A 13,599-nucleotide genomic window follows, 5' to 3' on the forward strand; every position below is an offset into this window, starting at 1 on the left:
CAACGGTAACACTGATAGTTTAATATTGAATAAATGTAGTGCTGACATTCTTAATAATCATAAAGAGGAAATTCTTTTTTTGTGTGTGTTCACTGTGTCACTTAACAGTACGCAAGTGCTGGAACATATTAAATTTAGACAATTATTCAAAATAATGTGGAAAAATTTCTTATTCAACAATAGTTTCTTGTCAAAGCTTTTGCATATAGCACAAATAGACACACTGTAGCATGGCAACTTACTAGGGTAAGTAATTTTTGGCACTGAAGTACAATCAATTTTTCCTATGAGGATATTTGTACTGAAATACACATACAGTAAAACCCCGTTAATCTGGACCCTGATAAGCAGGACTTCACTTAATCCAAACAGGAAAAAGGCACAATAAAAAAAATGGCTAGAAGTCAACAAGAGAACTTCCCAAAGAAAAGGCAGTCGTCAACCACTGAATGAAATTCTGTTTCCCGCAGAATTTTTACTGTACTATACAGTGTATTTAGGCCTATGCCCTTTAAATACACCATAATAAATTTGTTTTGTTGCTATACACAGTGTTTTAATGCACTTTCTACTGTTCTTTTAGGTTATTTCAGTTAATCTGGACTTTCGCTAAACCAGTCAACTTATCCCCCATTAGTCCGGATTAACGAGGTTTTACTGTAATTCAGGCTTTGTTCTTTTTTTTCACTTTTCATGTTATTTTAAAACAAATTCTAAGTCATTCTGTAGTTTTAATTTATTACGTTTTTTGAAGTGGAAATATGGTTCCAGTTAAACAGGAAATATTATTTTAAAATATTTCTTCTTTAATATATGAATGCCTGTCATAGCAAATTAAAGTGTTATTCTGAGACTTTTCCCAGATTTTGGATTTTTTTCTAGATTTCCCCTTATCAGGGTGTTTCAGGATTTCCAGGGCAATGTGCTTTTTTGCATATTGCACAACTTGTAATTTAAATTTGACACTGTACAGAATCACTGTGCAGGTTCCATTATACAGGAATTTACTCTAGTGCTAAAAGCTTGATCATTGAATGGCGCTTAAAACTGTTGACTACTGTACACATGTACAGTACACCCGCTACTGATAGCTGAACACACAACAAGTAAATGGAGGGGGCAGTTAAAGAATAAGACAAGAATAAACATACATGCCTTACCTAGGTTTCATATGTATGCTAACTCCTTGGTCACTGAGGGAAACATAATTTACTATTGCACACTAGACAATGTCAGATGTCATTCAATGCATCTGAATACAAACTAACACACCCAACTTAGTGTCTACATAAATACTATGATGTACTTCTTTTATTTTCACATGAAGAATAAGTACATAAAGTTTACTTAGTGTAAGTAAATATACACACTACATTAAAATTTAAAGCATAATTGACCTTCAAAAACTAATCATGGAATAAAACACACTTTTCAGCAACATAGCATGCACAATAATAATAATAAATTAGTAATTTCAATTGCAGATTTGTTGAATGAAACTTCAAAAAAATTTAATAAATTTATGTTTTGTAAATCAATGAATCAAGTTGTTAGCTAAGTGAACCCAACACAGAACTAAATTTTAAAACAAGACCTTGTAATCAACTGCACAATGAATTTTGTAGAGGGGGGATGACTGAAGTGGGGAGGGTTGTGTATTTTCCATAGCAGTCTTGTTCTGAAAGGGAAAAACTGGTCAACAGAGAAGGAGTTATAACACTGTCAACCCCTTGGGCATACCAATGATTGAACAAAAGACAACTCAAGTACAGTTCTTGCCTTCTTTAAATTCCTGCCCCCTCATTCATATGCAGAGGTAAAACGTATAAGGTTAAATGTAGAACAGGCACTTAACCTTGCACATTCTAAGTGTTGCAAACTTTCTCTGAAACTAGGATGGGAAGAAGAGGCTTGAAAATTATCAATTTTGACACTATGATCACTGTTCCTACGCCACAACAAATTGTTGTGTTGCAGTTTCTGCTAGAGCAAGCGTGGGGTGCCACAAAATAGCCTGGATCTTATGTAAAACTCTAGTGTGCTACCCTGTTTTCATCATATTGTGGAAATATTCGTTAATACCACCAAATAAAAGTTAAATTAATATATGAAACAACATAGCAATTTAATTCTACAGAAGTCACATCCATGCATGTTAATTCCTAGGTTTGTCTTCTTGGCACAGCAGACTACTGCGACAATTGCAATTACTTCCACACTCTTATATTAGTACAGATATACAAGAGCAATCTTATTATCATGCATAGGAGCATGTTAATTTATTATTCACGAAGTATCAATACTCCATTCATCACACACAACAAAAATTCAAATGTTTGAACACTTGAAACTCAATATACCTGATCCAAAAGGTATTTCCACTTGAAAACTGTTACAAAGAATATTTTCTAATGATGTCATATGCTTTCAGAATCTAATGTGTATCCATAGAGACTTGAAAAATGAAACATTCCAATCATGTGGAAGTTGGTCCTTTGCAGTGGTCAGCATAATGGTTTGAATTGTGGGTAAGGCATGGACATTTCCTTTTACACTCGTTGCCATTTTTCTCACTTTATGTTGCTTGCATGCCTCTTTACACTATTGTCGCAACATTTCCTTTTGTGTTTCTTCACCCCCTTTCTTTGCATTGGTGGCAAAGAACATTTGATGCTGGACTCTCAAAATTGCCAGCTTCAAGTCCTGGAGTGGGCATAGGTGTTCCTTTACGATTATCCCTTCATCAATTCCATCTAATCATCATTCATCTCAATCACAAATAGCCTAAGAGGCAGAAAAGCAACCTGAAATAAGGATACAAATTCATCTTTCATCCAATCAAAATTCACCCTCACTGTTGTGATTAACAGATAGGTAGAAAAAGCAATATATGTTGAAAATTCAGAACCACATAAATAATAAAATCCACGAGAAAATATGTTTTAACAAACAACTGACTACCTCCCTACAGATCAGTATGACTGTACTGTTTCAACATTTACTAAGCACCTGAAAGAATATGCAACCATTAAGAAATGAACACGAGAGTATGTGTTATGGAGAAAAGAGAAAACAACCAGCATTATCATTCTCAAAAGTCAAAGATTTCATCCATCACGATGCCTGTAGAAATTAAAAATCTTACCACTCAGCACAAAGACTCGATGGGATTTCTTAGACAACGTATCACACCGATAGCTTCCAGAATGAAACGATTTTGCATTTGCTACAACAAGATCTGAGACAAGTCTACTGCCGGAACTTGAATAATAAATTTTATACCCAAGCTCATCATCAATTATATCTGTAGCATTCTTCTGCCACTTAATTGTTTCGTACTGACTAACAATACATCTTATTGAAAAGCCTTTACCCTCGAATACCACACGGTCACCTTGATACTGGACATAGTCAAAATCCGAACTGACTCCTGGGCCTATAACAGAAGATAAAAGGTAACAGGGAACTATGAATAACTTCACATTCCTTAAACAATTTCAATGCATGGTCTGTCTGTGTGCATGTTAAAAGCTGAATATCAAATACATTCTTTATATCCTTTAAAGTATACAAATTATGGTTCACAGGCATATAATAAGTGTGTGTAACTATTGACCTAATTTTCTCTATTATCCCATTTTTCCCTATTAGCCAGCCCTTTACCTAATTTCGACCAGCCACTGCTGTCAATCTCTGACAGTTAAGGTAATGCAATCAGCACCATGCTCCAGTTGTCTTTACCCCCAAGTATCATTTAGGGGTCCATCCGGAAATCCTACACCCTTGATTTCTGTAGTGAAATTTTTTTAGGAAGATTGTGTGTTGCAAATTGTGCAAAACAAAATTATGGAGCGTGGAAACAAATATTTACGAGTGTACAGCTGTTTAAAGTGGAGATACAGCCGTTTAAAATTGCGAGGTGGAAGTCTACTTGCGGCCATGTCAGTTTCGTAGCAGCCACCCGCACCCGTATCGATGGATATATAACAGTCCCTTTTTCAGGGCTAAACAAAAAATTTCATAAAAATTGACCCAAATTGCACAGAGATTCCGGGCTCCGCCCCTGGGGTAATTGACCTACCGCCCCTACCACTACCACGGCCCTCCGGCTACCCACCATTTTCTATAGAGTCCCTTTAAAGGCATGTTAGAACCTGCCCAACACTATTTTTCGACAATTCACTCCAACATTATGAAGGTACCAAAAAATAAACATTCACAATTCATTATTAAGAAAAAGAAAAGGTAAATGTTTACTATCCTTCGGACACCTGTAGGGCTATGCGTCAATGGTTTGTGAGGCTATGCGAGAATGGTGTGTGGGGCTACGAATATTTTTTTCGAAACCAATTTTTAACTATTGTAACCTATGCGTGGCCCTACCTAACCTAAACTTACCGAAAATGGTTCGTGGCGCTATGTACGAAATCTGTCCGAAAGATAGTAAACAAGTACCAAAGAAAATGTGTAGACATGCGCCTGTGACAGGAATCTATGATGGAAGCCCTGAAAAACCGTAATCACGTTACGTACGTAAGGAATTTTCATATTACAAAAATTAAGTTTCGTAGCACGTAGATCTCTAAAAATTTCCTTCTGCACTAGTTAAGAACACCCTTTCTTGGAAGAAACTTCATTTTGGACGAAAAGATTTGAAATGTGGTAGAAATCGAGGGTGTAGGATTTCCGGACGCAGCCCCATTTAGTAGATACTAGGATCATCCTGGGAATCAAACCTGGGTCACCTGTGGCAGTCAGATGTCCCACTAACTGGATCACAGTGTCTCCCTTATATACTTTAATATGTGAATAAATATTAAATTAGGCCCGAGTTGATACTGAGGTATGGATATACTGATACTTGTCCAGTGTGTCTCTTAATTATGAAAACCACATGTGTTAACCAACTTCCACCACATCCGGTCAAGTTTTAATCTCTGAGAAACGTATTTCTTCAAATTTACAGGAGAAAGTACTTACCGAACTGACTTTCCGTAGACTTTTCAAAGGTCGTGGAAGTGTTTTTAGTTTAATTTATTTGGCTGGTAAATCATGTATTATTCAAGATTAATGTCTCTCCGATACACGAAAGCTGTTGCATCTATGTCCTTCTACTACGTGAACCAAATGTTGCATGCGTTTGATGGCGTAACATCCAGGCAGTGTTTCTAACCACGCTGTTTTGTAACTGTGTAAACGTTGCAGAATTATCTTTAATTTTTCTGATGTTTAATAACAATTTTAACTATGTTTGCCTAACCTAACCTTGCCATGCATGGTTCGTGGGGCTATTTATGAATGGTGTGTAGGGCTACGTGCATGGTTCGTGGGGTTATTTATGAATGGTGTGTGGGGCTATCCGTGCATGTTTTGTGGGGTTTTCGAACCTGGAAAAAAATACAAAATCAGTAACACGAAAGTAGGTATTTTTCGATGAAGAAGGTTGCAACACTGCATAACCACTGATCATCGACAATGCTAGTCAAGATTTCTCCGCCATATTGTGTGTAACGCAAAGTGAAAATGAACAAACAAGAATTACTCGATATGTCGAAAATTGAGATTATTTGCGTGAAAAATGCCAAATGCCACCTTCACGAATCCTCAGCAATGCAGAATATGCAAGTACCAATGTGAAAAATAAGAAAAACGAATTTGAGACGTTTCTCAGAGATTAAAACTGCAATAAAAAAGTGGTAACATTTTGAAAACCGTCAAATGTAATTCTTTATTTTTACAGGAGAAAGTACTTACCGAAATGAATTTCAGACGTTTGGCGGATATTGAAATTTTAATGCCTCAAGAGCAGTGTGCCTAAACAAAAGTGTAATAGCAGTAAATAAATGCACATTCATCTGACTGAGAATGGCTCTAAAAGATTTGAGATATTACATCCATAATATGCAATCTCAAACTTGCATGTCATTTAAATCCATGTTTCTATATTTATCTGACCTTGTATATTCGATAGAATCACTTTTTCAAGATGCTGACAGGATTCAATAGAAGTATCAAAAAGAATTACTTTGCAAGTTAAACTTTTAGCAAAGATATTCTGTTGCAAAATGCTACTCTAAGCAAATCCAGTTGTGATGAACAATGTTTACAGCCTCGAGCTCAAATGAGGTTAACAGGCAATTGACTTGCTCGAATGAACTGTTTAGATCACGATGCAAAGCTTGGTTGTTCCCAGTATCAACTAATCCTACTTGCCCACAATATATTAAAAAAAAAAATCTTTCTCAATTCCTCTCATGACGAATCCTCGTCACAGACTTAAAATTTATATTTTATACACACACACAGTGAAGAAATATGATTCAATATTAATCAAAGCTATTTCTTCCGTAAGTTTTCTTTTTGCTCAGGCCTTCTAGTTCCCAGTAATCTTTTCTTTATTTCCCGATGTTATTTTGTCCATAAAATTACATTAGAATAACTCATAATTGCTACACTATTTTACCTAATAATATGTTGTAATCGGTCAAAAGCAGATGATGATGTGCAATAACACCTCATATTTATTTTAGAGAAACGCATGCCGGGCAATGGATTCTATGTTTTATGCTCCAACCTTAAAAAATCTTCAATTTTATCTTTATTCATAGCCACCAGCCAGCATAAACAAACTCCCCAAGGCCTCCATGTTCATGCAAATTCGAAATGTGCTATTGCATAAACACTATAATAGTATTTATAGCCGTTGTCACTTAGCGTATCAACCTTGTCAGCAATCAAGAATATATCTAATCAAATTATTTAACGTTACTTGTCGTACGTTATAATAATGTTACCCGTGTGAATTACAAGTCAAATTGTATTAATAATTGAATAATAATAGCAAGTGGTGTAGAGTACATGTACTTCACAATAAGCAAAGACAGGAACAAGTAGCTATATACTTACGCGTGCATTCTGAAATTAACATCCAAAAAAGAATGGTCGAACATAACGTTAACCTTACAACCATTGTGCAAAGTGAAGTCTTCTAACAAACTTATTTACACTCCTTACAAGCTCACCGTCTACACGATACAGACAAAAATGGCGATCTGTGACGATCTATCGGGCCTGCCGTCCTTCACCCCGCCTATCTGTCATGTGGAGCACGCGCAGTTCGCAAATGTTCCTGTACGTTTATTGTTTTTAACTATTTTTGCTTTCATTGTCCTTCAGCATCTATTGTTTTTCATTTTCTCATACACATTCTATTGTGCGAGTCCTAGTCCAAAATAAGGGAATACGGAATGAATTTTATTGAAATCAGTTGCGAAGTGAAGAACACTCCCATCGATTACATAACATTCGCTCTAGGCAAGGGCAGTCGAATGCTTGTGCAAAAAGCAATATGATTCGGGTTCAGCTGATTTGTTAACAGCTGACGCAGATGGCGTTAAATGAACGGTAAAACACAGCTGTGCTATATGTCACCATATTCGAGACCACGTAATTCACAACTAGAGGGGAACTCGGAAGTATGCGAGATAATAGATAATATGGATATTCAAGGTGATAAATAAGGACGTTGTTTGACTTGCAAATATGACTGGCTGATTATTATTCGTGTTAAGAATAACACCTAATAAGAATATGCTACATCAAGGAAAGAAATGGTAGCAGTTGACTAAGATTGTATTCGATCGTTCTCTACTGTTTCCTGTTTCATGATTCCGGAAGAACGTCTACTCCCTACCAGCAATTTCGACCAGCCCAAGACTGAGCGTGCGCGTTAGACGAAAACATTCAACTGTCATATTCCTCTTAAAACATCGGCATTTTATGCTTAATTATAATTCGTGACGAAAACAATACAATGGCCTCAGATGGGGGACTGAATATCGAGTGCCCAGCAGAAAGTATCGAAGCACTTACAAAAGAAGCCGAAACCCTCAAAGCAAAGCTGGAAGAGGAAAGGCAGAAGCTCAATGACGTAGCCCGTGAGTAAATACTTGCTAATGTTGACAAATATTCACAAAGAATGAATGCATGTAATTTCTTTAATTAATGCATTTGATGTTACCATTTTTTCACATTTTAAAAACTTGTGTCTATTAGCTTTATTCAGTTCACTTACTCTTCGTTCTTATTCCATTTTTGTGGGACTCACGTAACTAACGAAGCTCTGGCGCCTGGACCCACAGTCAGCATAATCTTCTGTAGGACTTGTGTCGTAGCCAACGAAGGTATTTTTCGTTGGCTACGACTTGTGTTTAGTGACGTCCATATATGTGTGTTATTGTGCTTTCATCAATTTCATCTTATCACCATTAATCCTCATCTTAGCGATTAGCCAAAAGTGGCAGAAAAACGAGTTAAAATAAATCATTCATTATTCCATTTTTATGAATAAGGTAGGAAAAGGTTAAAGTTTCCCTGTGCATTTAGGGGGTGTGGGCTATTTTTTGGAGGTGATGTGATCTGCAGCACGCTCCGGCCGCCTTTAACCCCCCCCCCCCCAGGGTTGCCCTCATTGATTTGAAGCTAGGTGAGCCCCAGATACGGTTTTTTATGCGGGGACAAGGCTGGAAAATTCCGATCATAGATCATCCCTGGCAATCGAACCCAGGTCTCCTGTGTGGCAGTCAAACGCCCTGCCGACTAAACCACCACTTAATTTGATTTTTTTAAAAAAAAATAATGTTGCTTTTCTTCCACTTTTGGCTAATCTTGACGAGGAAGTTTCGAAATGAATCAACTTTTTATATCCTTATTAATATAAGTTGTAAATGTTTTTGCTTATTAAAAACACGTTTGTTGGCGTGTCACCCGTAGGATTTTTCTAAATGGACAATTTTCTTCCGAGACTGATGATCTCTAGAAACAGTCCGTGAATTCGAAATTCTGGCATTCTTGCAAGTCTTGTAATTATTAGGCTCAACAGGGGCGCCGACTTGTCAAACTAATTGGGGGAGGGGCTCTCATCACTGAACTTCCTCCCCCTTTTACGTTTTGGCCTCAGTGTTCGGAATCTCGTAAAAGCCAATGAATTCGTCAGAAATATCAAAATTGTCATTCACAGTTCGTATGCAGAATGTCAATTGTAGTGTTGCCCACGAGACGAGACTTTGGCCTGTCTCGTCTCGTGGAAATGCTGTGAAATGCTGTCTCGTCTCGAAAGTATTCGTTTGTCTCGGGACACATGATCAATCTCGTCTCGTCTCGAATTTTTAAAAGCCTGTCCCGTCTCGTCCCGTGAGCAACACTAGTCAATTGTTCATGGATGGATATGTCACAAGTTTCGTCAACCATAATAGCAAAATATTCCCGACTTTTTAATATCTGCTACCATGGAGCGCAAAACAGATCTCCCTAATATATCAATGATCTCGTTCTGAATGTCATACGAGAGCCATTTGTAGCCCGAACGTCCCATCAACTCCCCTAGTTCATGCACACCGTCTTTTGAAACTCTTTTTAGTAAAAATGTTAACAAATACTCATAACATAATTATATAGGGACGTGAAGTTTTCGTTTGATTTTCCCCTAAATTTCGATGTTATTGTTTACAGCAATTCGGTGTTTTTTCCCGCGGTTTAGGGCAAAATTCAGTGTTATTAATTTAAAATCGGTGTTATTTTTACATGCAGTTTTTCGGGTTTTACGTAAGATTTTCACATTGTGTTGGTTCTGGAAAGTTGTGACAAATTTTAGTTTTAATGACAAACAAAATTATGGCTTGCCTTTATGAGAAATGACCAAATTTCTTCCATTTGGAAAACTATTTCATCTCATCAGACACTAAATATGAAATGTTTATTGAATAATAACACCCAAATCTTTGAACACAATCATACACATCATATTTCCATAACAATGCCAAAAAATCCCTCTGCGACCTCGAAATACTGTTTCGTGTACCCACACATACACGCCTTCCCCCTCCCCCTCCGAATCACAGCAGGTGCTTCTCATTGAACATTTTTCCGTTCCTACGAAATTTCCCTTCTGGGAAATTACCCCCCCCCCTCCCCCGAGCGAATTCTATTTCAGGACGAGGTTAAACACTTGTCAGTCATGTCTGTGCCAAACTGCAATAAATGAAGCGTGACAATCTCTTTGGAATCGAACTATCACCAGCTAGACTAGAAACGACAGAATAGCACTTCTTCACTTCAGGTAGTTCTTTTTGATCAGAAGAAGGGTTATCCTCAGTTAATATTGCTTATTTCGCGTTAAGGTGTAAAATTCTGTGTTATTCTGAAAAATTGCATAATTTGCGTTATTACCCGATTCCAAAACACCGGAAACTTGCCCCCTTTACCTACCTAAATACATTTTAAACACTTTATTTTGCTTTCCTCAACTTTTCGGTGTTATCGTTAAAACGAAAACTTCACGTCCCTAGTAATAAGTCATGTGTTTTGCTGTCTCTGGTCATAGTCCCCCTAAAGTTGATGGTCTAGAACATTTGAAATGTGTATTTAAAGTTAAGTTCATGTGGCACAATTCAGAGTAAACTTTACAAGAGAAGCAAAATAATACATTACATCCTCTTAAGCAAAATTATTTGGGGGCTCTGACCCCACATCGTTAACATTGGGGGGGCTCGAGCCCCCAAGCCCCATGGAGTCGGCACTTATGGGTTCATATAACGATTTATGGAGTGTATTGTCTCTGAATTAAATTACATATAAGTGCAACATATGCAATTTTACCTTAATTTCACTATTCAGGGAGGCTGTGATTTTCTCGTGTCCCTTTCCGGATAACATGTGTGCATCAACACTTTGACTTCTTACTTCTTCCTCGTTGTAGCTACAGAAGAAATGTGCTCAATGTATACACGACTATTGCATTGTACTATCTACTATTAAAATATCTATCTTTAGATTAATGATGATAAGATGAAACACCATGCCCGCAGCAATGAAACAGTATATGCTGAACTTCACCCGCGGAATAGTTAGCACATCGCGCTACGACGCCAGGGGTTCCGGGTTCGAATCCTGGCCTGGGCATGGATGCTTGTCAGTGTCCATTCATAAATTTCATCATATCATCACTCATCCCCATCTTCGCAAATTAGTCAAAAGTGGCACAAAAGGCGAAGCAAAATAAATCAAATCAGTAGAAGAGGAATGCGCTAACGTCAATCGCTATTTAATATTCGCAATTCATTTGCACGTACTTAGAACTTATTTGCACGGGTTTTAATTAATTCGCATGTACTTAGAATTCATTTGCAAGTACTTAGAATACTTTACATTTATGTATTTGCATGTTTATAACTTTTTATGAATATATATTTATTTATTTTATGAAAAATATGTATATAGAAGGTAATTAGAGGTACTAAACGGTATGCATATGTTTTTATATTCATTACTGCAAAGTATGTAATGTATGAAACTATAATAATTAATGTTTATAATATTGAAAATAAGTTTTCTATGGTTTATGAACCGCTATGTACGGTGGTAATGGGTGTAGGTACAGGTCCAATTACGATTGGGGACGGTCCCGGTACTCGAACCCGCGATATGTAATGTTATTAATTAGTACTATGCAATAATTGCATTATATTATGAAACACGATGGTGCAACACGTTAGACAGAATACTGTATCCGAATCTCGACTCCGCTCTGATGCCAGACAGACAAGGGGAACTCCGCGCAGGTAGACGAGAAAAGAATTTTGGGGGAAGCGCGCTCAAGGTCAAATGACGTCACAACGTCAGAACAAAGAAGGAATCTGAATCACCAATCAGAGAACGCGTCGGTAGATTTTCAGAACCGGTTTTTTCAAGGTTAACCAGTACGCAATAACAGGGGAAAGCTATGCAATACTGTAGGGCAGGGGAGGTATTCAACCAGACAACAAAGAATGTCTGAGAATGCGCAGCAAGGGTCAAATCTCTGAAGCTATGCGGTTTCCGCCGCCAATTAATATTCCGCTCAGGTTTGCCTCCAAGGCACAGGACGCTTTAGCGCAGGTTTTTTTTATCTGTACTATGAAGAAGGGAGAGCTATTAGGGACGGGGCCTACAGTTTTCACCATTTTCTTTTATCACGGGGTAACGAACCTAGGACCCTTTGATTATTGATTTAGGTAGTAAATGTATGTTACTGTGTGCTATTTAACTTAATTTTGAGTTTATTTTTTACCAAATTTTGACTTTATGTCAAACATTTTCACAGCTTATCCTTATTTTTACAAAAATAACACTATTTGTACTATTCAAGCAACATTTTTTATTAAATTTTGCACTCACAAAGACATTTTTTACAACTTTTTAACTTATTATTTTACAACTTTATGTTAATTTTTACCAAAATAACACTATTTGTACTATTCAAGCAACATTTTTTATTAAATTTTGCACTCACAAAGACATTTTTTACAACTTTTTAACTTATTATTTACAATTTTGTACCTATTTTTAACCTAAATAACACTATTTATACTATTAAGGAAAGACTTCTAGTTATATTTTCGACACACAAAGTGTGTGTTCTCAACTTCTATCTGTTTATTTCACAAGTTTAGGCTTATTATTATTCAAATAACACAATTCAATCTGTTCAGGAAAGACTTTTAGTTACATTTTCGACACACTAAGTGTGTGTTCTCAACTTCTATCTGTTTATTAGGCTTATTATTACCAAAATAACACTATTTGTACTATTCAGGCAAAATTTTTTATTAAATTTTGCACTCACAAAAAACATTTTTCAATTTTTAATTTATTATTTTACAACTTTATGTTAATTTTTACCAAAATAACACTATTTGTACTATTCAGGCAACATTTTTTATTAAATTTTGGACTCGCAAAGACATTTTTTTACAACTTTTTAACTTATTATTTACAATTTTGTACCTATTTTTAACCTAAATAACACTATTTATACTATTAAGGAAAGACTTTTAGTTACATTTTCGACACACAAAGTGTGTGTTCTCAACTTCTATCTGTTTATTTCACAAGTTTAGGCTTATTATTACTCAAATAACACAATTCTATCTGTTCAGGAAAGATTTTTAGTTATATTTTCGACACACAGAGTGTGTGATCTCAATTTCTATCTGTTTATTTCACAAGTTTAGGCTTATTATTACCAAAATAATACAATTCAATCTGTTCAGGAAATACTTTTAGTCGCATTTTCCAACTTCTATCTGTTTATTTCACAAGTTTAGGCTTATTATTACTCAAATAACACAATTCTATCTGTTCAGGAAAGATTTTTAGTTACATTTTCGACACACACACACACACAAACATTCACAGACACACACACAGACACACCATCACACACAGACACACCATCACACACACACACAGAGAGAGAGAGAGAGAGAGAGAGAGAGAGAGAGAGAGAGAGAGAGAGAGAGAGAGAAAGAGAGAGAGAGAGAGAGAGATTTTTTCCAAGTTTAGGTTTCTTTCCACTCAAATAACACAATTTAGATGTGTTTTGAATTATATTTTGGATGCAAAAGTATGTTTTGACAAGTTTTACCCTTTTATTTTACAAGTTTAGGCTTAATATTACTCAAATAACACAATTTAATCTAGTCAGGAAGGATTTGTTATTATGTTTTGGATGCACAAAGAGATGTTTTCAACTTTTTTACTGATTTTTTGCAGGGTACGTAT

General features: G+C 36.2%; 2 protein-coding genes across 3 annotated transcripts in view; one reads left to right on the forward strand and one right to left on the reverse strand.

Annotated features, from left to right (window-relative positions):
* The window catches only part of Bsg (immunoglobulin domain-containing protein Bsg), a 29,996-nt gene extending 22,695 nt beyond the window's left edge, over nt 1–7,301 (reverse strand). Inside the window, exons 1-2 of one of the 2 annotated variants that reach the window (XM_083140274.1) lie at nt 6,907–7,269; nt 3,146–3,436 (exon numbers count right to left, since the gene is read on the reverse strand). In XM_083140274.1, the coding sequence (XP_082996400.1) occupies nt 3,146–3,436; nt 6,907–6,970 (355 nt within the window). In that variant the 5' untranslated portion in view covers nt 6,971–7,269. Of the gene's footprint in view, nt 1–3,145; nt 3,437–6,906 lie in introns of both variants that reach the window. The other variant, XM_083140264.1, reaches the window with a different exon arrangement.
* Nucleotides 7,194–13,599, forward strand: part of Gbeta5 (guanine nucleotide-binding protein subunit beta-5) — a 46,290-nt gene continuing 39,884 nt past the window's right edge. Inside the window, exon 1 of the mRNA XM_083140286.1 lies at nt 7,194–7,937. Coding sequence (XP_082996412.1) covers nt 7,814–7,937 — 124 coding nt within the window. The 5' untranslated portion in view covers nt 7,194–7,813. The remainder of the gene's footprint in view (nt 7,938–13,599) is intronic.

Source organism: Lepisma saccharinum, chromosome 1, assembly GCF_977018435.1.
Source record: "Lepisma saccharinum chromosome 1, izLepSacc3.1, whole genome shotgun sequence".
NCBI classification, from domain to species: Eukaryota; Metazoa; Arthropoda; class Insecta; order Zygentoma; family Lepismatidae; genus Lepisma; species Lepisma saccharinum.